At 37.0% G+C, this 27,729-nt stretch overlaps 2 protein-coding genes and 1 long non-coding RNA gene across 4 annotated transcripts; 1 reads left to right on the forward strand and 2 right to left on the reverse strand.

Moving 5' to 3' along the window:
- Nucleotides 1-659: 659 nt before the first annotated feature.
- On the reverse strand, nt 660-18,125 carry LOC144633192 (rho GTPase-activating protein 44-like). 2 transcript variants are annotated; one of them, XM_078492003.1, is made up of 19 exons: nt 17,953-18,125; nt 17,741-17,780; nt 16,765-16,866; nt 15,749-15,826; nt 13,618-13,694; nt 13,102-13,213; nt 12,574-12,650; nt 8,053-8,173; nt 7,447-7,515; nt 7,266-7,347; nt 6,004-6,131; nt 5,379-5,426; nt 4,972-5,035; nt 4,580-4,661; nt 4,368-4,448; nt 3,619-3,735; nt 3,191-3,273; nt 2,330-2,516; nt 660-2,233 (listed from the first exon to the last, which is right to left on the reverse strand). In XM_078492003.1, the coding sequence occupies exons 1-19, from the start codon at nt 18,003-18,005 to the stop codon at nt 1,972-1,974; spliced, it is 1,863 nt and encodes a 620-aa protein (XP_078348129.1). In that variant the 5' UTR covers nt 18,006-18,125; the 3' UTR covers nt 660-1,971. The 2 variants fall into 2 exon arrangements, with proteins under 2 accessions (XP_078348129.1, XP_078348130.1); XM_078492004.1 differs by lacking the exon at nt 15,749-15,826.
- Nucleotides 18,126-18,255: 130 nt separating this feature from the next.
- Nucleotides 18,256-26,436, forward strand: LOC144633183 (uncharacterized). Its single transcript, XM_078491992.1, has 7 exons — nt 18,256-18,951; nt 20,803-21,120; nt 21,809-21,905; nt 22,242-22,307; nt 22,819-22,850; nt 23,212-23,472; nt 24,061-26,436. Exons 1-7 carry the CDS (start codon nt 18,882-18,884, stop codon nt 25,923-25,925), a joined length of 2,709 nt encoding a protein of 902 aa, XP_078348118.1. The 5' UTR covers nt 18,256-18,881; the 3' UTR covers nt 25,926-26,436.
- On the reverse strand, nt 20,962-27,716 carry LOC144633231 (uncharacterized). Its single transcript, XR_013567013.1, has 3 exons — nt 27,508-27,716; nt 23,172-23,346; nt 20,962-21,096 (listed from the first exon to the last, which is right to left on the reverse strand). It is a non-coding gene; the product is annotated as an uncharacterized LOC144633231 (long non-coding RNA).
- Nucleotides 27,717-27,729: the final 13 nt, after the last annotated feature.

Genomic DNA, 27,729 nt, shown 5'->3' on the forward strand with positions numbered 1-27,729 from the left:
ATAGTTTTTTTGGGTTCGATTCTGTATGAATCTTATTATATCAATTGTCGCCTAGTAGTTTCATTTTTTTAAAACAGCGTATCTTTTTCTCAGTGAGACAACCTCGTTCCCAGCGTCTCTCATCTTCTGGAAACGAGGTTGTCAGTGAGAGTTCTGAGTTGGCACAATGCCAGGTTACCTTTTCAGTTCTCCGGTACCCACAAGGGTATCCATTTATATTCCTGGGTCGAGAGTGGTAAGGGGAGAGTGAGTGTTTCACATGAGTATAGAATTCACATTTTATTTGCTTTGGTTTTGCATTCACTTCGCCTAGTGACTTATAAAAATATATAAAAAAACTTGCGCCACTTTCTCATCCACTCGCACACGTTTTTCCGCCCCATCAGCTTCGAGTTTTGATTGGTTCACTGGTTTGTTTGGACCCTTTGTGATTGGTCAGAGTGATTACTTTGGTTTTACGACACTCAATCTAAAATCTGCTCTAAAAACGTGCAGGGCAACACCAAGTTACACAGTCACACGTCTAGAGATACGAACAAGGTGGCAGCCCGCCAGGTCAAAAGGTGAGCACCGAGATACTGAATTTTCTTTTTTTGTCATTCGGGCCTCTCGGCAGACTGAAAATCCAACACAAGTGCACGATAGAAACAACAGCTGAATATAAGATATTTAAAATTTATTTCACACTAAAACAAAGCTAAATTGAAGCTTTGTATAATTTTATAAGTTGTCTCAAGTTACCAATAAGCTGTAGAGTATTTTCTTCGGCTTTATTAATTTTGCAACAAACGAGAACTATTTTTGGTTGTTAAAAACGTATGACAAGTAACAAATTCCATTTTTGATGCAAAAACGTTATATCTTATCTTCATCTTTAAAGCTGACTTTTTATTCAAAATTATTTCTTATCGTAAAACTACTTTTTTATTATTTTACCAAGATATTTCTGTTGATTAAGTTAATTAATATAATTCGTTAACAAGTACATAATTCAGTTCAAAAATATAAAATATATATCTCATATCAAACACAAACTAATCCAGCCTGTTCAGAAAGCTCTCTTTGTGAATTTAAAATCCAAAAAATCCTAAAAAATACCTAAGATAGTATACTTATCAGCCAAAGAATAATTCATGCTGCAAATTATCCTTCTCACAGAGGGACAACTAAATTGGAAAAAGGCCTGTGTAGTTTTTTTTACATAGACAAAAGTAATAAACGTTCAGCATAGCATTAATGTTAAGGAGCGTTCCTAAAGGCTAATGCATGTCGCAAGACCAGAACAAAAGCCATCAAAACGATAATTTTTCATCCAATGATGAAAAAAATAGTGAACTCATTGCGAACGTTCATAAGCCGAGTCACGATTAATTTTAATTTCGCTTCCGACTGGTTGAAAATTAACTGATTGGTAAACAGTTCAATAAAATCAAAGCAAAACAAAACTTGCTTCTGACAGTTATCAGAAATCCCTCCATTTCAGCAATCATCATACGATAACTAAAAAATCAAAAATAACTAATAATCTAATCAAAAATATATATACGACAACATTGTGCCATTTTAAAACGTAGTGATAAAATGACTAAGAAATAAAATAAGAGGATGATTCAGTAAAAAGTCTTTAAAATAAAACGGTTAATCAAGCAGCATTAATCAAAAATTCTCTTACGAATTCTTGATCACTGACCGTACAGCTGACTGAGGGAAATATGGTTAAAGTAAGATAAAAATCCTTGCACCCCGCTAGCCAGTTTTATAATTCCTATCACATGCATAACGTGAGGAGAAATCGCATGCAAAACGCTAAGATTAATTTCTGAAAGAACAACAATGGCAATGAGCGATTAAAGGCATTCATAAGCTAGGAATATGCCACAACAGCTTAATGTCAGGAACAATCTTGCCTTTCCGAGCTGATTAGTTTAGTTATTCATATTATTGAAATATACCATTTCTAAAAAAAAACGATTATCTGTTTTCTTTCTTAGCAGGTTTTGATGGAGGCGGTGGAGGCGCATTTACAGGTCTCGGTGGTCCAACAGACGTTGCGGTGGGCTTGGGACCGGGTAGTGGCGGGGCAGTGGAAGCAGGTCCTGGGCTCGAGGAACCCATGAATTTCACCAAGGCCGTAGTACCACTCTTTTTTTTCGCTGGAGGAGTGCCGGCTGTTAACGCGGGGGGTTGCTCTACATCAATTATGGCTGGTTTGGGTGAATCTGATTCTTCGGAGCTAAAATGGAATAAGATTACATTTTAGTTTTCATCATGTGGTCTTCATCTAACGCTTTCTCTACTTTAAAATGTAACGTTACTAAAAGAAACTTACTTGTTTGCGGGCGGGATGGAGTCGTCGGTGCCCTTCAAATTAATAAGACTGACTACTTCCTCTAAGAAGTCACCAGTAACGCTCTTATACTCTCCAGGACCTTTCTTAAGTTGAGCACTCTTGTCACATTGAGCCAGCTGATTCACGCCATTTGTCCCTGAAGCCGTTTTACGAGTAAAGTCAATCTCTGTTTGAAAAAAAAACAACAACAATTAAATTCTTAAGAACACCAAAAAGATATTATAAGATGCTGTTGACACCAAAATTAACAAGCTCCACCCTCGAATACCCCCCCCCCCCTCCCTAAAGTAAAAGCCCCTTAGACTCTTCTAAACAGACTAAACAGGTGTCACTTTCCTCCCTGGCTCGAGAAAGACGTCTGAGATGCCACCCAAAAAAATACAAACTAATGACATAGCTCTACAGCGATCTGTGCAGTGTCTCTGATTGGTTGCAATTCGCGACGAAAATTCAAACCAATCAGAGACAGTACATAATTCTGTATAGTGATAGGTCATCAGTATGGGATTTTACAGATCAGACGTCTTTCTCATAGGGAATGATTCGAGCACGCAAAGAGAAACTTCAGTTTATGCTGCCTAATATTTAAAGAAGTCAGACGCGTACACTTAAACTGAAAGTTCACAAGAATTAAGTTCAAAATTAAAACACAGCCTTCAGTACAGATGTTTCTTGGCATTAGTTTAAAGGAATCGAAAGAGGATTGATTTTGGCTTTGCCTCAGTTCCCTTGGGCTAAATGTTAACTCTTCCTATTTCTCCTTGTTACTTTGCCTCCAAACAAAGATTATGATTATTCACCAAAAAAGGCCGAGCGGCACGTCATACGAACATCACCTACCTCCAGGAAAGAACCACTGGTAATGTTGGATCAATGCCTCTACAATGGACGACTGGACACCAGTGTGCTGGACATTTACACCACTGAAAAGAAACAAAATATAACCTTTTTGTATGTTACAGAAGATGCAATAAAACAGTTTTGTTGTTAGTGTTACCTACGTTCCTATAATTCGCAATAAAGGCAAAAAATGCTGCAACTGTAAGGCTTAAATTAGACTACGTACAGCCTCTACCAGGGGGAGAGGCACGCATGTGAGTCGACAATTGTCCGTGCTCTCCTTTTTCTACTTGCTCAACGATAGGAAGATCCGGAATTCGCACAGGGATAGCTTTCGTAGTCTTAGCTTGAGTCAAATTTGCTTCAAGCTACTTTCTGATAAAACACCCTCAGCTGGTTGCTGTTACAGTACAAGAACGCTGACTTACCCTTCATCCTCAGGCGACCATATGATGTTGGGCGCTATGACAATAGCAATATTACTTGCACTCATTTTATTCTCTTCGCTGTTTTCAGAGAGTTTCCCTAGAAACGTAATCAGGTACCTGAGGAAAAATAGGATGGAGAAACCCAAATTTATAGTTAGTTCCAGTAATACTGTTATCATGCTCTTCTGGCGACGACAACACAACTCTTATGAAAACCGTCTTTTATAGTCAGAGGCTCTGCCCGAAAGCCAAAGTAGACTGTTCACAGCCCTCTATTGTTTTGATTAAATGAGGCGTGGGGAAAGAAAGGCGAGAGAACTGGACGCCAGCGCAAAACGGTTCTTTCGCTCGCTTCGCTCACTCCCGCCCCTCCCCCTCCCCCTCCCCCGCGCTTCGCGCTCGCCGATTTTCTCGCTTTTTTTTGCGTTCGCTTCGCTCGCCAATTTTCTCGCTTTTTTTGCGTTGAAAAATAGAGAGGCTGTGGGCAGTCTAAGCCAAAGGGGTACCTTTTTCAGGCTGGAGGTACATTAAAGAGTAGGTATATAAAAGGGTTGGGATTTCACAAGTGGAACCATACAAGAGGGTAGGGAAAACTGTCATGTGGTTTTTAAAAGGGCCTTATGAAGGCGTATGAAAGGGTAACCTATCCTTTAAAAAATAAAATAAGGCGGTTAGGGTTTGGACCTCGGGTTTATAATATAAGAATTAAAAAAACACATATCCATGGGGAAATGGTGTTCAATTCTTACCTGAGATTGGCTTTGTACAGTGGAGGCATCTTTTCTACAATAGTCCAATAAGCTTGTAACTTGGTGCCATTATCTTGAATGCTATTAATCAGATTAAAACTTTTCTTAACTTAAGAAAAACACAAACAGCAACAGAGGATAACAACTCGTTTATAAATAGCATAACTGATAATAAATGAAACTAAGTGTAATCACAATATACATGTCCTTACGCTGAAGCCTGTATCCATTCGTTGTAAAGTTTAGAAGTCATTAAAGGTTCAGGAAGTTCCCTAAGATACTGCTTTAGTGCTCCTGTGAAATAGAAATTGTACAATGAAGACGGCTCCAAATCTCATGTTTTATTGACAAGCGAAGGCCATATTGATGATAAATGAAAAATCCCATGTAACTACTTTGTTCTGCATTGTTTCTTCATCAATCTGACAGTTTGTTGTCAGAAGCAACTAAAGTTGCAGACATTTGGACAAAAATGGTTTATTTCCTGTCATTTTGATTGAATCACCTGGCATCTGTTCGAAAGCTTGTAATACAAGCCAATATTAGTACATGAAATTAAACTGGCAGCACTGCTGTTTGTAAATTTCTACCATAGACAACATACCTGTGACAATGTGAACATCACTTTCAAATTCTGATAAGTCAACTAAGCCAGCATCAAACTCAGCCTGCAAATTATTACATAAAAAACATGCATGTGAATGTACCACAACCCTAGGACAGCAGTGGAATGGATCAACATCAAAGTTCTTCCACATATTTTGATAGATTTTTGATAATTTGACATCATGAGAATTTAGGAACTGATCTTGAAGACCCTCTTCGCATCATTACGTCAAGTGGAGTTTGCTGGAGTGCACATAGGTGTAGTTGTTGCTATTTCAACAAAAAGAAAGAAAGTGCCAAAAAACAAGCTTACAAACAAAAATACTGCCAAAACATAAGGACCACAAAAAGTGTAATGTATGAGCTAGGGACCAGAACCACTGCCTGGCTGTCTGGTTTACTCACCGTAAGTTTTCTGATCTTGACAGCACTACCAGCCAGTCTAAATAAGCCCTGATGGCAAAAGAAAAGAGAAAAAGATTTCTTGATTTCTTCATTCAGTTCCTTTTTAGATGCAAGACAGCTGTTATCAAGCAAGTTAAACTCTGAAATTCAATGAAGCATGCATATAATGTAAATATATACATAGATAAACGAAGTTTATAGTTTAGATATTTTAAGGATGTATATAAATTTTATTCTGTAATTAACTAATTTAAGTACATGACCCCACCAGCTCTGCTGATTAATTTATCGTGTTTAAATAAAGTGATTCATTCATTCATTCAACAAGGGTGACTTAAGGCTGAATATTTTACTTCTATTAAATACTGCTATCATGTTCAAGCTGGACCTGATGCCACCCCCTCCATGCTCCCCACCTTCCCTGTCCAAGTGGTTCCTCTGCTTTTAATTGGCACAAAAGATATCAAATTCAGTTTATTGCAGGTTAAAAATAGGTACAGTGTTTCAGGGCTGGGGCAACCTGCCGTAACGGTATGGTTTCCTAGGCAGAGTGTGAAAACTGTTTATAAGATAAGCCATGATTACATGTTAGTGCAAAGTGACTAAGAGAGAAAAATAGACTCACCTGTATATCCATAGCTTTTCTGTAGAGAAATGTAACACATTCTTCAATCACAAATGCTATTTCTCTCTCCTGAATTCTTAGGTGGTCCTCCAGTGGACAGCCATATACAGGTTGAAGTTCTGATTCATCTAACAAATATAAGGATCATGTCAGTGACAATGTATGCAGGGAGGTTAATAGGTTTGCCGATCAAAAGATTTGGCCTTAGAGAGCTCATGGATCATGGATTTTTGCGATACATTGAGCAGATTCGTGGGTTTCAAAAATTCAGCAGATCGCGAATTAGATCATTAGCTGAGAATTTTGGCCCAGATTCCAGACTCTTCATGTCAGAAAGTTCAGATCGTGGATACTAAACAAAGTTCAGATCACTTTGGTTAGTCTTTGTTGGCATAAATTGTCGCAAAAACAAGTAATGAAACGAAACTTCTTAAAAAATTGGCATAAAAAGACAACTTCTACTGTCTATTGCAGTGAAACTATAGCACACTATATACCGGTACACACAATTTGTACAAGGTTTTTAGGTAATGCACATTCGGATTTTAACAAAATGTGGCGGGTAGACAGATTTGGTCAAAAAATAGCATGGATTGGGGGATCCACGGATCTGCATACCCCTATTACAACAACAACAACAACAATCTTTTATTTGTGCCCAGAAAAGTTACAATAAATAAATACAAGCAAGAGGAAAAATTTACAATAAAAAAGGGCACAGCCACTTAGAAATAGCTAAGGCTAATCGAGCTAAGTGGCTGGGCCAAGCGGAAAAAAATATTGCAATTAAGGTTACACAGTATAAAAAAAACGGGACACGATTTCCATTCACACACACACACACAGGGAACAAAAAAAAAAAGAAAAGTGTATGTACACACAGAAAAGAAAAATAAAGTTCATCAATGTAACCAGTTAGTAGTTGGAGATAATCAATTCTTTTAAGAGATTTTTGAAACAAACACGACTCTTAGATTTAAGTGAGTCATCAATGGAATTCCAAACTTTAGCACCGAAAAAACGAATGTTAAATTTGCCGTAATTAGTCCTTGCTTTTGGCAGATAGTATGAAATCTTACTTGCCAGTCTGGTTTGATATTGATGCACTTTATTGATACTCTTAAAGAAATATTCACCACCCTCTGTATGAGAGGCACTGTGGCCTAATGGTTAGTGTGCTGGATGGACTCTGGATCAAGCGTTCTGGGTTTGAGCTTACTAGACAGTTGTAAAAAAAATGAGGAGGAAATCTCTGAGCTTACCCAAAAGTGACTTCAAAGTGGGCAAGATATTGTCAAGAACTGTCACTGATCTCTTGTGATATTCCAGCTGAGCTTCAATAAACTAAAAAATACACATGATACATGTTAAGAGATAAAAGATTACATTGCAACTGCTTTGGCTTTAGGAAAAGAAGGAAATTTTGAAACAGTGAAAAATAACCTTGATCACCCAGTTTGAGTATTCTCCTTCTCTTGCAACAAACTTCAAAAGCTCTGTAGTAAGAGTGTCCTGAAAGAAATGTAGCAAAATTCCTTATGAAAAGTTGATTTGTTAATTTAAACACAATTTGACCTGCAACCAAATTAATATTCAGTGGTGGGAGACATGGTGGCCTAATATTTAGTGAATTGAATCCGGTGGTCCAGCTTTAAGCTCTGACCTAGCCTGTTCCATGCTCTCGCTCACTCAGTGGGAAGCAATGCGAGTGGAAGAGCATGGAACAAGCTAGCCCTGGCCAATGTCATTGTGTTGTTTGCTAACTTGTGAAAGACACCTGACTTTTGAAGTGCTTCTCTTTACCCTGTTAGTCCTTCGATGGACTAGTATCCCATTCAGGGAGAAGTGGCAGTAAAAATACTCCTAGAAACTGAGTCACTTATAGTCATGCTACTGAAACCAGAGATAAGACATGATGACCTGACAAGCCACTAGGCTCTATAATACTTGCAATTCTAATGTCACATAAAGATTAGGTTACAGTTAATTTCTAGACTGGTAGTATATTGCCTAAGCAAACATGTGTCTTATTACATTGATGGCACTCACTTGACATGCTTCAAACTTAGCAGTTTCTTCCTCATATTCCTCCTTCAGGGTTTCTGCCTTTGCTGCAGCAGCAAGCATGTCTTTATTTGCTCCATGGGATACTTTGACAGCAGCAAGCCACCTAAAAACACACTAACATCTTAGCCTAGCTTGTTTCCAATACATAAAATTATTGAAAAAATTCTTGGCTTCAATAGATCAGATGAAATGATCATGTTTACGTTCATTTTCTGCTCACATCTACAAGATCTTCAACATCAGTCTATCTGTATCATTAAAAGAGTCTTACTATTTACTGTATAGAGAAACCAACATTAATGAATTACCATTGTGATAACAAAATATAAGTTAAATGTGAGACATGATAATGATGGTGATGATGACAATGATAACATAAATCAGTTCTTACGCCAAATTTTAAAAGTTGCTGTGTTGCTTTAAAGCCATATGTTATTCGATGAGAAGTTATTTATTTTATAGGCACATGTACTTTGAGGGCCTCTTTACAATGAGAGCTGAGATGAGTTTCGTCCCAGGATGAAAAAAATTTCATTTTACATGAGCGTGTTCATCCCAGGATAAGTCGTCCCGCCCGAGTTGAATTCATCTCGCCCGTGCTTACATAACATTACATTTCATCCTGGGAAGGACTGCTTACATGGGATTTTTCGTCACGTTTCATCCCGGGATGACATTTCATCCTGGTGTTTCATCCCGGGATGAAATCGTCCCGGGATGAACTCATCCCGGGACGAAATCATGTATCACTATGTAAACAGCAAAATGTCCAGACACGGAGATGAATTTATCCCGGGATGAAAGTCATCCCCCGACGAGAACTTTCATGTAAAGAGGCCTTGAGTGAGATGCTGAGGCCTAATAAACTCTGGCAAATTAATAATTTATTATCATACACAGGAAAATTTTACAAAAAAACATGTATGGTTTTTTGAATGGTAAATTGGGTAAATCCCATTTTTAAAACCATTCATGGATATTCCGAATTCTTCCCATGAATGTTTTTAAATGAATAAACAGTAATGGATTTTAGGTATTTACTATGATGGGATTTATCAAAATCACATCAATGTAAATTAAATTTCCCATCATGGTTAAACGAGATTTACCATTTTGGAAAATCAAGGTAACACATGATGGGTTTATGAAGAAATACATTCATGTTATCTTATTTTCCATCATGGTTTATAAACATTTACCATTTTGGAAAATCAAGGTAACACAAGATGGGTTTATGAAGAAATACATTCATGTTATCTTATTTTCCATCATGGTTTATAATCATTTACCATTTTGGAATATCAAGGTAACACAGGATGGGTTTATGAAGAAATACATTCATGTTATCTTATTTTCCATCATGTTTTATAAACATTTACCATTTTGGAAAATCAAGGTAACACAGGATGGGTTTATCAATATACACATTCATGTTTTGTAACTTTCCATCATGGTTTATTAACATTTACCATTGCAGAAAATCAAGGTAACACAGGATGGGTTTATCAATATACACATTCACGTTTTGAAACTTTCCATCGTGGTTTATTAACATTTACCATTATTGAATGTCAAGATAACACAGCATGGGTTTCTGGACAGGAGAAAATCATATTTGCCAACATTTCATCGTGGTTTACTGCTGCTAATATTTTGCCATTGTAAGACACGAATGTCAGTGGTGTCACTATTTTTTGAATTACTCAACTATTTCATATTGTTTTCTTTTTTCAGAAGATAGGAGTTTCACTGACTTATTGAATATCACAGAAGCTAACAAGAACAATCAACTGTTCTATTTAATGAAATAAAAAAGAAAAAATCTTCATTGTACATAATTTCCTTAACAAATTGTTACATAACTTGCAGTCATCAACAACACAACATGGGTTATACTTTTTGGCAAGTGAAACCTAAAAAGCCTTTCTTCGACTATATCTGCCCGTTCAATAGGCTTTAAATCCTTTGCAGCATTAATGAGAACAATTTCATTTTCAAGCAGATACATGTTCACTGCAACAATCTGGGCTGCCTTTTCTTTCTCAAGGTTTTGAGACTCCCTTGCAGGTTTCAACACATACTTCGTAATGCAAGAGATGAGCTGTTTTCTTGTTGCGTGGTTCGGCTTGGCATTGCTCCCATTATTTTTGTGTGCGAGAAGCTGTTATGTTTGCCACATTTTTGTAAATCCTATGGCATTAAAGGCAACTTGGACAATGGCTTTAGCCGTGGCCATGGGTACTTGTCTCTGTGGATTATGAAAAAAGCGTTTTTAACCAAAGCACAAGCTTTATGGCATTTAATGTTTCAGACGTCCTCTTATTCATTAGTGTCTAATGAGGACATAATTTTAGCATGCAATATTTCTTGTTGAATGTCTGTAAGCTTTCATGCAGCCAGTCTATTTTGAATATTCTCCCGCTAAGAATGTGATAATTGAAAGGTAAGACTCCATACATTGTATATGGAAATCTTGTCAACTGTTGAGTTTGAAATCAATGGCATACCAGTGATGACAAATATAACAGAGAATTCAAGGCGTTAAATCCTCTTGCCATCAATTTTATTGTTCTACACGATTAGAAAGAAGACCAAAAAAATCAATACAAAAGATGACGAAACGATGGCATTTCAGAGCTCATTAATGAGCATAATTTGTTAAATAACAGCAAAGGTTTTGAGAAGAATTTTGGAGCCAAAACTTTTACCAAGCTAACAAAGAAACACAAAATGCCAAATATAAGAAATGAAACGATGGAGGATTCCTTTCAACATTTATTCTAAAGATTTGTTTTATAGAGTATACAAACATTTGGAAGGTTTTTAATTTATAAGTTCATTTGGTCACTTTACTTATCAGCAAATTTAAGCACAGAGAGAAAGTGATTAGCCGCGCTTCGTTTGTGTGACTGATAAAAGCTTAGTACGTTCTTGCTGTGAAAACTCTCAATATTCAATGATCTGCTAAGCGGTGAAACACCTTTTCTAATAAAGAAAAAACTGGGTAGAACAACTTTCTCTCCAGGTCAGTTTATACTTATGCCCTTTAGTTTTTACTTGACAAAGGCTTGGCAAAATCAAAACACACCTGAATTTCTCAGCTACTTCTTCATCGTATTTTTCGCGTATCTTCTCAGCAACTTCGTGGATGGTCCACTTAGAAGAATCCATTGAAGAATTACTGGACTTAGAAGAATCCACAATGACCTAATAACTCCATTTTTCACACAGTTACAGACTACAGAGCAGAAACACAAAAGAGCAAGGCAAAAAACTGCTAGCAGCAAGGAAAATGGCGCGAAATCCGTTGCACGTACAACCAACATGCCAAATATAGACATACTCGTTCCCAGACTCTTGTCGGTTTTACAGCAACTCGATTTCCCATTAATGGGATTTCATCATTTCACATGATTGAATGTGCTGCCAAATTCACATGAATGTATTTGAACATTTTCCCATCAATGGGTTCTCTATAAAATACTGTCATGGAATTTTAAATACACATTACTGGTGTTTGCAAGTCGATTTCCATTAATGGGATTTTTATCATTTTACATGATGGAATGTGCTATTAAATTCACATGAATGTATTTGAATATTTTCCCATTAATGGATTCTCTATAATATACTGTCATGGAATTTTAAATTCACATTACTGGTGTTTGCAAGTCGATTTCCATTAATGGGATTTTTACCATTTTACATAATGGAATGTACTGCCAAATTCACATGAATGTATTTTAATATTTTCCCATCAATGGGTTCTCTATAATATACTGTCATGGAATTTTAAATACACATTACTGGTGTTTGCAAGTTAATTTCCATTAATGGGATTTTTATCATTTTACATGATGGAATGTGCTATTAAATTCACATGAATGTATTTGAATATTTTCCCATTAATGGATTCTCTATAATATACTGTCATGGAATTTTAAATTCACATTACTGGTGTTTGCAAGTCGATTTCCATTAATGGGATTTCATCATTTCTCAAGATGGAATGTGCTACTAAATTCACATGAATGTATTTAAATAATTTCCCATCAATGGGTTCTGTATAAAATACTGTCATGGGATTTCAAATACACATTTCATTTGTTTTCGTGTTGATTCCCATTAATGGGATTTCATTATTTCACATGATGGAATGTACTGCCAAATTCACATGAATGTGTTTGAATATTTTCCCATTAATGTTTTCTCTATAAAATACTGTCATGGGATTTCAAATAAACATTACTGGTGTTATCAAAGTTAATTTCCATCAATGGGATTTTGTGAACTTACATACAAAAGGCTAAATTTACATTAATGGGAACTGTTTACTCCATTGCTTCTTCGTAAAATTCCCATTAATGGGAATTTGGCAAGGATGTGATTTAGCTAATTACCATTATGGGTTTTAAAAATAACATTAATGGCTTTTTGTAAAATTTTCCTGTGATAATCACATCAGCATGTATTTCCAGATGTATGGCTATGCATATACTGTACCTTGATTTAGTAGTGTCCATGTCAAGTCTAGTCTTCGTCAATTTCTTCTTTGTTTGAGTGATATTTGGGATATCATTCTGAGAAACAAGTGATTGTAGAGACTGAATAAGAAATCAGTCAAGTGACATATTTATACTTAAATATAGATCTCTCGAGGAGGGGGTAAACTCTCATACATGTACACATAAGATACACATATTTACAGATTGGGGATAATAACACCCCATTTTGGGAACATATTTTGTTAGTGCCTGTGGCCTTCCTACCTGACGTTTCCTAGCAACAAGACATTGCATCATGCCTGTGTTTTACCACAGTATTTGTAATTGATGGCATTAATTTTTGACTAGATAATAAGTAAGGGAAACTCTTTGAGTGCTTTAGTAAAGATCTGCCGACTTGTTCCCCCAGTGGTAAAAGATTCAGTGCCATATAAATTATGTAAACTGAATGCGTATCAGGTAAACAAAGTAGTCAACACACTTTTCATACAAATTATAACTTATAATCACTGCACAACTGTTTCACCTCAAGAAGTGATGTCATAGGTGCCAAAACATCCTTTTCTACTTGCATTTCGTACTCTGCCAATTCCCTGGCCAGTGATGACTGTACATCTCCTGCTCGCTGCATCACTTCCCTGGAAGAAAAAAAAAACTCTTACAAATTTGTCACTGTGTGGCAGCTACACAGAGAAACAGAGGTAAGATATCACAGAATGCTAACTGATATTAAACACCACAACTATTCAGGCAACACTACATCTTTGCTAGGGATTTTTAGATGCCTACTTCAGTGTTTGATACACAATGCATTGTTCTGCAAAATATCCCTACCCCTCCCAAGGAAGGGTTTTGAGTGAATCCCCCCCTCCCTCCTGGAAATACCAGTTTAGCCCCATACTTTCCATTCAAAATTTTGGCTGTTGAGACCCCCTCCTCCCCCCCCCCCTCCAAAAATGGGTATGGATATTTTCTAGAACTGCACCATAAATATTTGAGTTTTTAATTAACACTGTTTGCATGTGCTTTTGACTTCTCTTACCCCAAAAGAGATTCTTCTCCCAGCTGCTGGCCTGATTCCAACATGCTCTGCGCTAAAGCTGTCTGGTGGAGTTTTCTCTAAAAAAATGACAGAAAAGGTAGAAAGGTGAAGACAACAGTTCCAGTACTTATGCTACACCTCACCTTTTCTCAAACAGTGTGTTATAATAAGAAAAAAAAAACCTGAGAAAAAAGGAAAAAGAAAAAAAAACTGAAAGTAGCCAAAGATTAAAATAACCATTCTCAGGAGTTTGTTAATGGCATCATCTTAAGTCTCCCTCGCAGCCATTTTTAGGGAAGTGGGGAGCAATTTTGCGTGACGACACTAAAAACTGCTGCGAGGGAGACTAGATCATCTTGTGAATGTAGCAATTAATGTAGTCTTGAGTCTCCATTAATGACTGAAAAATCATCACTATCATTATTTTTTTCACCAGGCTAATACAGTAAACACCCACGTATAAGAACCTAGAATTTTTGGGTTCAGGCTGAATGGGTTCTTATATTTTGGGGTAGTTTTTCCAAACTCAGGCTGATTAGGTTCTTAGTAGGTTCTTATTTGTGGGAGTTGTCATAGTGATACCATTCAGAGAGCTACTGTAGTACTAGTATGTCATAATGGTTGAACATTTGTATTTTAAACCGCAAAAATGCCAAGCCTTATTTTTTAAACAAAAAGACAAGCAGTAATGTGTATTTCACATGAGCAAAAGTCAGGGCACTCTACAGATTCAAGTCCCAAGGCTACACCAGTATAATTTTATACAGTATTCTATACTCTATATTTAAAAGATTTTCAATTAAACAAATAATTCTCATGGTGTTTCTCAGAAATTTCACATTTTCTATCAATTAAAATCCAGTATTTTGGCTACAAAATAAGAGTGTTTTTTTTGTATAAGAACCTATTGTTCTTTGCCAGCCTAAATAGGTTCTTATATATTTGGGTATTAAAATGCCCAATTTCAGCCTGTAGGTTCTTAAATCACTAGGTTCTTATACGCAGGTGTTTACTTTAGAAGAAAAACATACCATCGCATTTCTCCTGTTGCACATACATGTATGTCACTATTGACATTAAATCCTAGCAGCATGCAGGATGATTGTCAATTGAACTTTAATTAATGGCCTAAGCTCTTATGAGTCTCCCGTATCTAAGTGATATCTAGAGCATCCAGACTAGTTCTGAGGAGGCCATTGGTTTGACCCCTGTTGGGAGAACTCATAATTTTTTTCCAAGTATGCCTGCCTCACTGACTAAAAATTCATTATTATACCAGTTTAGTGGAAATTGTTTATCATACATTTGACAAGACAAACTACTGATTAATAAACTGTCCTTAAAACATTTGAGTTGAAAACAGCTTTTATTCTCAGCTGATCAACCCAAGCAATAGCATTAGCAAAAGTTAATATGAGAATTCCCATTAACAACCAACACCAAAGTTTTAAGATTGACGATAGTGAAGAAATTTACTTGATCGTTAATAAAAATAACTGCGAAATACACTGGCTGCTTGCTTAACGTATGTACTTGCTGCAAGAGCATTAGCAACTAGCCTATCTAAGACATGCGACACTGAAGTATTGCTATGATTGTACTTCTACTTGCATGCTGGAAAATCACTAGTACTACTTGTCTAAAGTAATATTACAGCTAACAAGGTAATTGCGAAATAGGAATGACCTATACAATAGTTGGCAGACTGGGCAAGACTGCCTTGGCCCCAATACCTAGTTTGTGATTTAGACAAGCATCACCATCCGCCGATGCTTCCCCATAATGTTAACATACTACAAAGAAATTGCTGTATAAGATGCATTATTGCTATGCTGTGAACAACAGATGAAGAATAAGGGATTAATATGTGTAAAACAGCTGTTATGCTCACCAATCAGTGTGTATTTTATTTAGTCATGCAGCAAAATGTTATAAGCCATGTTTGCTTTTTGTTGCAACATTGCAAAAGTTCAAGTACAGGCAGTTTGATAAATCATAATGGGATATTCCAAAACTCACGGACATGAAAATTAAAATGACCATGTAGCATGTGAATTTGAAAAAAAAAAAAGTGGCCGAAAGAAAAGGAGCTCATATGGGTGTGTAATAAATGGCTATGGTAGGTGATTACCATGAGTTCAGATCTCATCTGAGGCCACAGCATAGTAATATCATCTGACCCACGTAACGACTTGAGGAATATTACTGCCTACAATAGATAGCAATACTCTGAGTAACATACTGTACATATACCAGTAACAAGTAACTATTTGCAGGGCTGCAAATAACAGTCAGTCATCGGACATTGGCCAATTAAAATTTGCTCATGACCGACAAAATCCCAAATGTGGTCTTACAAGATGTTGGGACATTTTTGTGATCGTTAATCATTTTACGGCAACAATGAATAAAATTCAACTTTTTTTAGTGATGTCTGACCAAAATTTTGTTTTGTCCAATTAAGGTGATGTCTAAGAAGGACCTTTCAAGTAAAAAAAAATTATTTGCAGCCCTGTATTTGTAAAGTTATAATTTATAGACTGATCAATTACTCACTGTTATTTATAAAATAGATTTATCCAAGCCTAAAAGCATAGTTCCTTGGTTATTTACTTTGCGCTTTGCGCTTAGTATGGAGATTCCATAACTATCTCCTTCCGAGGGACACAAATATGGCCGCCGTGATGTCAGAGAAACCATCTGGAACTCAATTCTGTTTACAACAGCAGCAATCTTTGGCTCATGAGCTAGTACAGTTTCACATAAACACCACTTATTATATCTGAAATGTTCAATCTGCTGAAAATGGAAAGGAAAGGCCTTTTTTCAAACAAAACAGCTTTGTCACAGCACTCAGCTTGATATCACATACGACGAAGAACTCAAATATTCAAAATGCTCTGTAAGTTTTAAAAACGAATGACACTATCGATCTGGAAATTTGCAAAAAGATATAATTTTTGGTTTATCTTACATCTAATGACAACGAAAATTAAGTAGGCCGAGTGAATTTTGATTTCAGAATTTTATGACGTAACATGAAAACCAAGAATACTTCACACACAATACCATTTCTTTGTAATTCAACTGGTTGCTGACATACTGCAACCAGCTGTAAACACTGAAATGAATTATCAATGTCCTCACCAGTCTTTTGTCTAAATCCATCCCAGTTCCCTGCATTGAAGCAGCCAGCCTCTTATTTGTAGTCTGACATGCATGCTTGATCCTATCCACTGTCTTCTCAACCTGCAAACATATTACGCAAATGTAGTAAAAGGCTGATACCATATTTATTTGATTAAGTGCCTAACCTCGAATAAGCGCCCGCCTTGAATAAGCGCCAACCGTGTAGGCAGGAAAAGTCAATAAGCGCCCAGCCTTGAAATAGCAAATTGGAAATAGATAGAATGATCTTGAAGATCAGAAAAGTTATACAGAGCTGAAGCCTAACTTACAATGACCTTCGAGATGATTCATAGTCTCATTCATACCAACCCTAACCTTATGACCCATCTACTGCACAATCGAGGCCCTGCCAGGGTAAATTCCAACAAGCAACATTGCCCAAAAAGTAGCGACAGCACATAACATAAATTTGCGACAAATGATGACCCTTTTGGAAAAACTTAAATTAAGCAATTTTCAATTAAAAAAAAAGCGACATGGGACATTTTTAAATTTAGACCAGCGACACGGGATCCCCCCTGGCAGGGCCTCACAATCTGCTGACCCTCTGCACACCTCCCACTATCACCAACATAATTACTAATGACAGATGCACATTTTAATCCCAGTTTTATATTCAAATTCCACTCACTTCCTTATTAAAGAATATTAGCTTGCTGTTTGACATGTTAGAATAAATAAGAATTATTTACCCAACAATGGCAGTAGGTTAGGGGGAAATTATTTAAATAAATGAATTTATGGCATAAAAATTAATGGAAAATGGTTTTCGCTTTAAGCTTGCCTATGCCTCGAACTTAGAATAAATATTTCCAAATAGTTTGCAGTAATACTGCACGAAACCAAAACATTCAACTTTATGTTATTTCGATTTTAAGGCACATTTTTTATGCAGCAGATTTTAAAGACAAAGGCAAATTTTTGCTTTACTCACATGCTGTAGGTCTTCTGTTAAAATTTCCGTCTTCTCCGCTCTAAAAAGGGCAAGATTAATAGAAAGAAATTGTTATATGATGACTTACATTTCTTCATATGTTTAAATGAGCTCAGTTCTAGCAAAACGGAATCATTGATATACAAATCGAGATTAAAGGCTTAACTTCCGTTCAGCTGTATGTTTATATGTTTATGAAGTGCTACGTTTACCTTCCAACCCTCTGATCAGCGAGCTGCTTCACACGATAAAACTGTTTCTTCATTATCAAAGAAGCAATTATCGCTTGTTCTCAACTTAGAAAAAAACTTCAAATAAGAGTATCAAGTACTCTTTTTCCCTCGACCGTATCACGAAATTTCCGCCATGTTGGTATTTACAAAGTGGGCGTGCGTACGTTTTGGTCAGCGGAGTGCTTGCTTTCTGAAAATTATCCGGGGAGGGGACCGGGGAGGGGTGGAGAGGTGAGATGACAAAAATATCTTTAAATAAGGAAGCCTCTATTTTATTTGCTTAGCCCTGCCAAAAGCTTGCCAAATATCTGTTTTCACTTTTTCTCTCGCCCAGAAAATATCAAACTCGTTTCCAGAGTCCCCGTTTCCCGTTAGTGGGGTAACAACTGCCCCGGAAATACGTCACATTTTTGTTATCCGAGCCCAGAAGGCCCCGGCTGGGAAAGTTTTGCACTGTTTCCGGTTGATGTTGCGAGGTCGTCGTTTATATTCCGTCGGCTTTTGCTTAGAAAGCAAGTTTTAAACCACACATTGCCAGCGGGTGTAAACAATATCACCTTTTCTACACTCTTTGGAGGAGGTATAATGGAAACGATAGAAAGTTAAAAAGCTTTCTGTTGTCAATTATTTACTTTGAAGGCGCTAAAACTCGTGTCGCATACCTCCCCGAAGGGTAAGTTTTCCTCTCGAGATGACCGCGGCCATAAAGAGTCATTTGTCAACTCTATTGTAGAAGATTTCACTGGATTTTTCATCGTACTTTACGAAAGACATTTCCTACGACCATATATTATAGCGAGGCCTTTACAGTTATGGATAAAGGCTTGCTCACGTGGAAAGTTCTTACTTGAACTCGAGGAAACTGCGGTTTTTATAAACCTTCGAAAATTATCCCATTGAAAATTGTTATGGCGACACTGTTTCTTCGCATGGCTGTATTTCAGCTGTTATTTCTGTGGAAGCCGTTAATTGTTGAAGGTAAGCAGTTGTTTTGATGTATTTAAGCAGTCGACAGTTTGTGAGGCTTATCAGGTGTTTGTGAAGAAAAACAACGTTATTGAAGTAAGAGAGGCCGAAGAGAGGAGATCGTTGTTGATATGTTTCGCCTACAACCTTGACACATTTTATAGGAAGGGATGGGAATATTGTAACTTTGGGCTCCTGGTTTATCTAGATAATGGAATAAATTTTACTAGAACAACGCTTCTATTTTATAATTTCTATTCAGATATTCGACAAATATTAAGTTACGAGTTTTGTACAATGACAGACCTGCTAAATTCGATTTAAAAGCTTTCGATCATTTGTGGACACGGCCGATTTTTCTAATCCTACCGATCGGATTATCCCGAAGGATTTCTTCCCTTTTCGCGATTCGAAGACGCCAATCCTTTCACGATCTAAGAAATATTCGATATTCAAATATAATGTTTATAGGAACAACAACCTCGTTCATTCGGAGGCGAAATTCAACTTGAACATTTATTTGAATGGAAGGTTGTTTACATAATGTGCGGATGTTGCTATCATCGATCTGTTTTCGGTAATGGGTCGAGAGGTGATTGTCTGCCAGCATTCAACTAAATTATCGTATAAAGCTGCTTAATATGTAGCAGCTATTTAATTTTATCGAAGTTTTTCATTTATTTTGAATTGACTTTTGTTGCTTGGCAATTTTCCAACTTTATCAGTGTTTTGTAGCCCACTTTTTCCGGTTTACTGTTCGTTTGTCACGTTCGACACGACCCTGATAAAACGAAGGATAGTTGAAAATTAAAAAAAGATGCTTATCTTGATTTTCAATGTCATGTTACCAAAATTTCCAAAAGTATTTTGTTTTTAAACTATACGCTTAGCTCAGCGAAATACGTGTATTAATTAAAGAACATGATATTGACACTACATTACGGAAGCTTTTGTTAACCACAAGTTTGACAATTTTAGTTCTCAAGTTCGATTAATTATTGTTTTAAAGGATGCCATTGTGGTATATAATTGTATTTAGAAAAAGATGAAATGTTTTAGGATTAAACATTATGCACACCAGCATGATGAATAAGAAACAACTGCTTAAGTATTGAAAGTATATAATTGTCATTTAATTGTGAGAATGTTTTTGTGGGCGTTTAATTGTTTTTTATTGTGATGATGATTATTTTATCATAACTGCGAGGATCTTCTCTCCATTTATTATTTTATCTGTTGGTGAACACCATTACACAAATAACTGGTTTTGAGGGGTTGGGGGGGTGGGGGGAAGATCATCGAAACTGCAAGGCAACAGCTTGCTGTTGTCATGAGAAATGTCTCTCAGAAATATCTTAGGTTTATTAACTTTATTTGACAACCGGTATTTTGACCATATTTTGTTTCATCACTAATTTTTTTTAGTCAACTGGTTTGTGTAACTTGAGCAGGGAAAGTGGTTGCCATGGTTACAGCAATCAATTTTACTAATGTGAAGCCCCAACAAACTGTCAACAACACTTTTGTTTGAGGCAGCCTCTAGCAGTTTTTGGCTGTTGGTTAGTTGTTGAGACAGTGTAAAAAAATTGAAAGTACAGTACCATAATTATGTGACAACAGATATTCTCTATCAATGGCTCACCAATATCTGCTGTTGATTGCTCCAACAATAAACAAAATGCAAATTAGGCAAGTCATTGGTGGGTTCAGCTGGAATATTTTTTGACCAAAAAAAGCAATTAAAAATTCCTTGCTTGTTTTTCAGTAGTGCCTTGTAGTAAATTCATTAAAGATTAATCTACTGTATTTAAATAACTTGCCAATAGATAACTTGCTAATATGTTATGATTTTTTTTTTTGCAGGCAGTAATTCTTCAGTATTGCTCAGCAATGCAACAAATCCTACATCAAGCAATGGAATCAGCAATCAGCTGACAAATATAACTAACACCTCTAGCAATCCAGTTGCATCTACCCATGCACCTACAACTCACAGGCTAACAACAGCAACAATAAATTTGACGCAGTCAGGAATAGTTCCATTAAAGTCTGGAAAAAGTTCCTCTGCTGCTATGTCGCCAACAGTGGGTGAAAATGGTGTGCAGTCAGAGCAACCAAAGAGCACCAAGCCAGTTAATGTAGTTGGAGTTTCATCTCCTGCAAACCAAAATGATGATGGAGGTAATGATATATTAACTAAGTAACAAATATATAGCATCATATCAATGTGATTATCACAGAGCTATAAATAACACACTTATAACAAGGCAAGGTGTATCAGTGGTATCTTCCAGTGTCACCTCAGACATGCTTGCTTGCTTTATATTTGCCCTTGGTTAATAAGTTAAATATGTGACTGGTGTCCGTTCATAATTTGGGGTATATATATACCTTCTTAGTCGGGAGAGGTTTTTACTTGTCAGTTGAAGCAATTCCTTTTTTAACATATTATGGAGACATTTAGTTCTGATCTGTCTTGGAGTTTAAAAGGTAAAGCAATATATTGTTGGAATTTCCCTTCGATGTGTTGCTTTACTACAACAAATGAGCTAAAGTAGCATACACTTTTGCTCGATGTAGGTTAAATGCTCAAGAAAAGCTACTGAGAATCAGATAGCAACCTTATAGTGGTAATCTTTGTGCCCACATTTCTCAAAAGACATCATGCGATCAAAACACTGTTAATTTAAGTCAACAGAATATTTGGAAACCACCACCTTCAGCACCACCCAAATTTATCTGTAATCTACTTCCTGTTTTTATGTTATTTTTCCTCTTTGAATGTCGTGTTTCAGTTGGGTGGTAATGGCAACTAGGATTAATTTATTATGCAGAGCATAAGATTTTTTCTGTTAATGTCTTCCATCAGGTGATATTCCATTCTGGGTTTACATCCTCATTGGTGTTGGACTGATCTTTATTATTGCTATTATAGTGTGTCTCATTTATACAAAGGTGGACAGATGGTAGGTGAAGTTGTCAGCTTAAGGACAATAAGTACTTTTTAATTTAAATTCATGTTCAGGTACAGCTTAAAATACATGTGAGCTGGAAATTTCAAGAAATTTTAGCAAAACAGAAGAACATCATAATTTCAATCATCTGCAATAATCTGTCCTAATAAACAAAATGTATTATTATTACTAAATATTTGGTATAAAAAGATACAGACAATTGCTTTAGAAAAACTTGATTAAACTGGTAATTCTCCAATGTATTTTAAATGTATTTTATGTCTTATTTGTTAACTGTGTTTGACAAAAACCTCATTTTTCTCCCCTTTTCAATCTTTATTACTGCAGGAAAAACCATGGCTCATATATGGTTTGGGATGACAATGAGCTCGAACTCAGCCCTGCTTTTACAAGGTGATCGAATATTATCCGTCATCATGAGAGATAATCTTGATAACCAGGCTTCCTCAAATTGAAACCAAACTTCACAGTGGTGCTTTATTAGACAAAGGCACTTAATTAAGTGCAAAATAATACTTATTTACTCTGGGTGAAGAGGTTAAAGGGGAAGGAGCCTAGCACTGGCTATTATCTTTAGGGTGTGGCATGGGAGAGGTGCTAAATATGAGAACAGGGAGGAAATTTTTCAAATACATTTTTTTCTACTAAATAAAAGTGACTGCTTAAGACTGTCAGGGGATTCCCCTTTTTCAAAAGGAAGCAGACTGGTCAACAGTTAGTTATTGTTCTGACTAATGTAAAAGAAAATGTCTTTAACATGCATGATTCTTGTAGATTCTAACTTTAAAATTTGAATTAGACAAAAAATTCCCCTGTCATTACATCTATGTAATAAACTTTGGATACTATAAGTTGCTGTAGTAGTATAACTAGTTTGTTGTTGTTTTTTTTTTTTCCATTATAGAGAGTCTGAATTTCTTCTTGATAATTTGGCAAGTAAGTAAAAAATAAGTACAATGACAATGTAGAAATGTTTTAACATGGTTAATTTTCAAGAGTGTGAATCATATATAAATGCAAGGTGGGATAAGGGGGAAGGGGGATGTTTTATTTAGGATTCAACTTAAAAGTTGAATCCTAAATCAGCTGCTACAGCACGCATGGAAATGAACATAGGATATTTTAACTGGGTTTGGAGGAGAACCCCCTACTTCCCAGTGAACATCTTGTATGGCCCAGAGAAGGAGCTTACTTCTTGGTCACTTATTGGTAAATGAAAGTTTAACAGCACCCTTAAAAATATGGTACTATACTTACTTAACAACTAACGGTGACTTTTGCTTCTCTACTAATGCAGCTAACCAGGAGCCTGGAACTCCAGAACTTCAAATATATGAGATTCCATTGGACTCGTTAGGACATCAACGGGTGTACATTGGAACAAAGCGTATTGCACCCAAAACTGATGAACGGAAGGAAGCTGTGAGGTTTTCTAAAAACAAGAAGTCAAGAAAGAAGGATGGGCTTCAGTTTCAAGGGAACACTCTTCCCAGGACAGGAAGAAGAGATCATATTTATAGCTCAGTTAATGATGAAGTGAGCAGCACCTTGAGTGAAGGTAAAAGAAAAAGTGTTTTGCTTGTGATTATTTTAGGGGTAAAAATAACTACAGACAACTCTCTCAAAGTGAACACCATTCTAAGTTGAACATGTCCTGAAGTTTGGACATTGTTGGCTGGCTGGCCCTGGCTGGATTTTACTTGTTTGTCTGTAACTGAACTCTCTTTAATGCAAGCACCTGTCTAAGGCGGACAGCTTGAGTTGGTCTTGAGGTTGTACCTCTCATAAAGAGATCACTGTAATAGTTAATTTATATAATTGGTAAGATTAAATCGATCAAAAATCGGTCAAAAAATGACGAATTTGGAAAGCGATTTTTCAGTATTGAAATGAGAGTTTATATCATTCATCAACTTTTAATCATCGACTTTAGATGATTGGAAATGATTGGACATGGGTACCCGTTTTAGGGACATGTTTTTAGTTATTGCAAAAAGTTCACAAATTTTCTCTTAATTTAACTATCTTAAAGGGGCACCTATTTATAAAACACTAAACATGATCTTACTGTTTGTATTGCTCGACAACTGATTTCTCTTAGAGTTGTGAAGGGTTGAAACTGATGAGCATTTTATTCCCTTTGCAGGAGATCTTTTTGAAGGCAGGAATGTAAATGGCCATACTGTGCCCGCAGTTCTATTGTCCAGTCAAAACTTAGGCAAGAACGGCAAGCCCATGATCAATGGATCATCTTCTCCAGAGGAAATTGAAAGAGAGTTAAGGTCCTTAACTCTTGGTTGTCGAACGAAAAGTGTATCAAACATATTTCAGAACAGACCTCTTCCTCCTGCTCCAAGCAAACGATTCTCAAAGAGTCTTGATCGTCTACGATTCTTTGAAACTTCACCAAACAACAAGGGAAAAGGCAAAACGTTTCCATACCATCAAAAGTCACCTCCCATACGAGCACACCCAGTGTTGGTAAAATCGTCAAGTTTTGGAGGAACATTCAACAAGATAATTAGTGGATCAGTATCGCAGCCGCCTGTACCACCACCGAGAAAAAACTCCATGGAGTTCCAAGATAAATCGGCGACTTTTGATATGGGCCATGTTAGAAGAACCAATCTGTGTCACAGGCATTCCAAGTCGCTGGACACTCTTCTTCTCCTGAGAGACATGAACTGGACAGCCTTTGATGTTGACATCTACCATTCGTATGAGAGCGTACACGGCAGCCAGCTGGGGGAGAATAATAACGTGATGGAGCCATCATATGCAAGTGTGACCAGCGACGAAAAGCCACCAAGCCGTGAAAGCAGTGGAAGAGCCAGCTCTCAAAGTAAAGCCAGTACTATGTCTGGGAGTCCCATTGATAGTGACACACCTTTAGATGATGGCGACGAGGATCACCCATATGCGAGTGTCAGCGAAGAGGAAAGGTCCGTGGCAGGGAGCTTTAATGGCTCAAACCGTGAAAGCGATGTAAGAGATAGTGGGGTGTCTGCCGGCCTTCTGGAGGCTGACAGCGACCCTACGTCACCCTATGCTTCAGTAAGAATAAGTCAGATACCAGGACTGGTCACTTCTCAGTATCACTCTTCACCAGTAGGTGAAGACAGCGACTACAGTGGTGGGGCTTTTGAGAAGGAGGACTCCGGTTTAAGTATAGGTACTTGCAAGGATCTTAGAGAGTGTGTTGATTCAAAGCGAGCTAGCACTCACACATATCTGGAACTTTTTCCAGATAATGTTAGAGACAGCGTAATATCGGAAACAAGCTTGGACAAGAAAGAAGATGAAAAGCGAGCTAGCACTCACACATATCTGGAACTTCTTCCTGACAGTGGTAGAGACAGCGTTATATCAGAAACAAGCCCGGACAAGAAACAAGATGATAAACGAGCTAGCACTCACACTTATCTGGAAATTCTTCCTGATAACAATAGAGACAGTGTAATATCAGAAACAAGTTCAGGCTATGCACGCCCTATAGATGTTGTTTTAAGTAAACCAGAGACTTCTGATAACAAGGATTTAGATAATGAAAGGCGAACAAGTTTAACTGATCTTGAGATCCCCAATGTGAGATCTGGTACCCTAGAAAGTACTGACAGTGGCAACGGAACTCTTTGTGCCGCATCTGATTTCAGTTTGACCGAGAACGAAGGAAATATTCCCTTGGTTTCAGACAAATCGAACAGTCAAAGAGACGAGAATGGATCAATGAACCTCAAGGCCGAAACCAGTCCTCGAATGTCGCAATTGTCATTTGAGGGACTTCAGGATAACGACGAAGACGACAATGTCGCTGATACAAAAGGACAACCTGAAGACAAAGGTGCGCCTAGTACAGGAGAACACATTTATGTGAACACAGGATTCATTGAAAACTTGAGAAATCAAAATAGCGAACAGTCGGAACCAATGAAAAGCGACGCTGATGTAAATGTAAATGTTCAAGCATTTGGCTTGAAAGAAACTTGTCACACCGATGAATTCGTTGTCTAGGTACTTGAGTGTTTTTGACAGAGTTTAACATTAATACATTTATCGCGTATGTATTGGTGCTTAATAGTACATCAACAGAACGTTTGTTGACAATGAAATTTAGCGCAGCCGAGAAACAGTCTTGTAGACTGTGAAAAGAATTAAGAAAAAGAAAGCTACAGCATGTTATTCAGTCAGTGACATAAGTTTCTAAGTTCTCCCAACAAGAGTCAAACCTATACCCTCTTCCACACACCGGTTGACCGCTCTACCACTGAGCTGCAGGCGACTCGTGGGAGCAAAGCCATATGTACGGGATTCAAATGTGACAAACGTTTCGAATACTGCTGGAATTGGTTTTGTGGAGGAGTGAGAATGTGTGGACGGAAATGATGACGGAAACATGGGTAACTTGTGTCACTGACTGACTTTATCAATTCAGTCACACGAAGAAACTACAGATTTTATTTAACCCAATTAGCTAAGGTAGTTCTATGGAGCTTTTTGGAATATAAAGTAAACGTTACCCATATGTAGAATCCGCATAGAGAAGTCCCTTTTATGAGGAATTAAATACAAGTCGGGGCCAAGGAAACACTCGACCAAATGATCATGGGTTGGAGTTCTCTAGATCAATATGCGGCTGGTTCGTATACAGAGTATGGCAACGAGCAGGTCTCATTGCTGAACGTGGATCGTGGTTGAGTGTCGCCTGGCCTGGAGGGAATTTAAAAAAGAGAGAGAAAAGAAAAAAAACTGATCTACCAGTGGCCATACAATGCAGAGTGCGAGCGTGACAGAACTTTCCGCTAAAACAGATGTCAGTCTATAGAGTACACTGATTTTTGGCACTGGTTGCCTTAGAGAAGGTTGAATGTTTGTACATTAACATTATATTTGAATCGGATTTTCTTTGTTCACGTCTCTGTTAGGCCTGGTTCACACTAGCGACATAACGACATAAAGAAAAGTTCAATTCTTTCCTTATGTCGTTATATATGCTTGTGTCATTATGTTCCAACTATGTCGTTATGTTATGTTGTTCATACTGGTGACATAAAACATAATGTGAGGTGTTTTTTGCATTTGCGTGACCTTGCCGTTATGTCGTTATGTCGCTAGTGTGAACCAGGCCTTTAATACTCACATGTTTTGTATCCTTGGCAATTTGTTGATGTTGTATTAAAGGACAAATCTTATCTTTGCACCACTTTAAAGGCCAAGATTTAAGTTTTCAGTGAGAATATAAGTTTTTGTGTAAATAGATTTGTAAGTACAAGTATTCTGCGTTACATCCAGAAACCAAGGCTTCGTTTCTTTTTAGACGAAATTTTACGTTGAAGGATGATTATTGTAGATTTTTGATGTTGGTTTGTAGAGATGTGGCAAAGAATTCCATTTGTTAAACAAATGAAAAAGAACTACAATATTATAATGAAATTATGATTGTATTGAACTAACATGAAGGCTCCGAGAGCTGAATAAAGTTGGGTTAGGAGAACAATGCATTCTTACATCATAAGGTAGTTGTTTAGTTACTTTAACTGTGTAAAGAACGCCGGTTTCACAGCAAAACGGTGTTCGTATAAACTAATAAACTTACAGTTTGTAGGTGTTGCTTTCGTTTCCCTTGCTTATGTGAGGTCATTTTCAAGCTCGACCCGAGTATTTCCTTTATTTGGTTGGGATCCGTGGATCAGGGTTCAATGTACTCAATTTTCCCTTCACACAGGCAAGCTCTTTTGGAGATGCATGTATGGGGTGCTCGCGGGACCGCAGGCTACACAGAAAATTTATATACTTACAAACTCCCGATAAAAAATCA

Source organism: Oculina patagonica, chromosome 12, assembly GCF_052425735.1.
Source record: "Oculina patagonica isolate OP01 chromosome 12, crgOcupat, whole genome shotgun sequence".
Lineage (NCBI taxonomy): Eukaryota > Metazoa > Cnidaria > Anthozoa > Scleractinia > Oculinidae > Oculina > Oculina patagonica.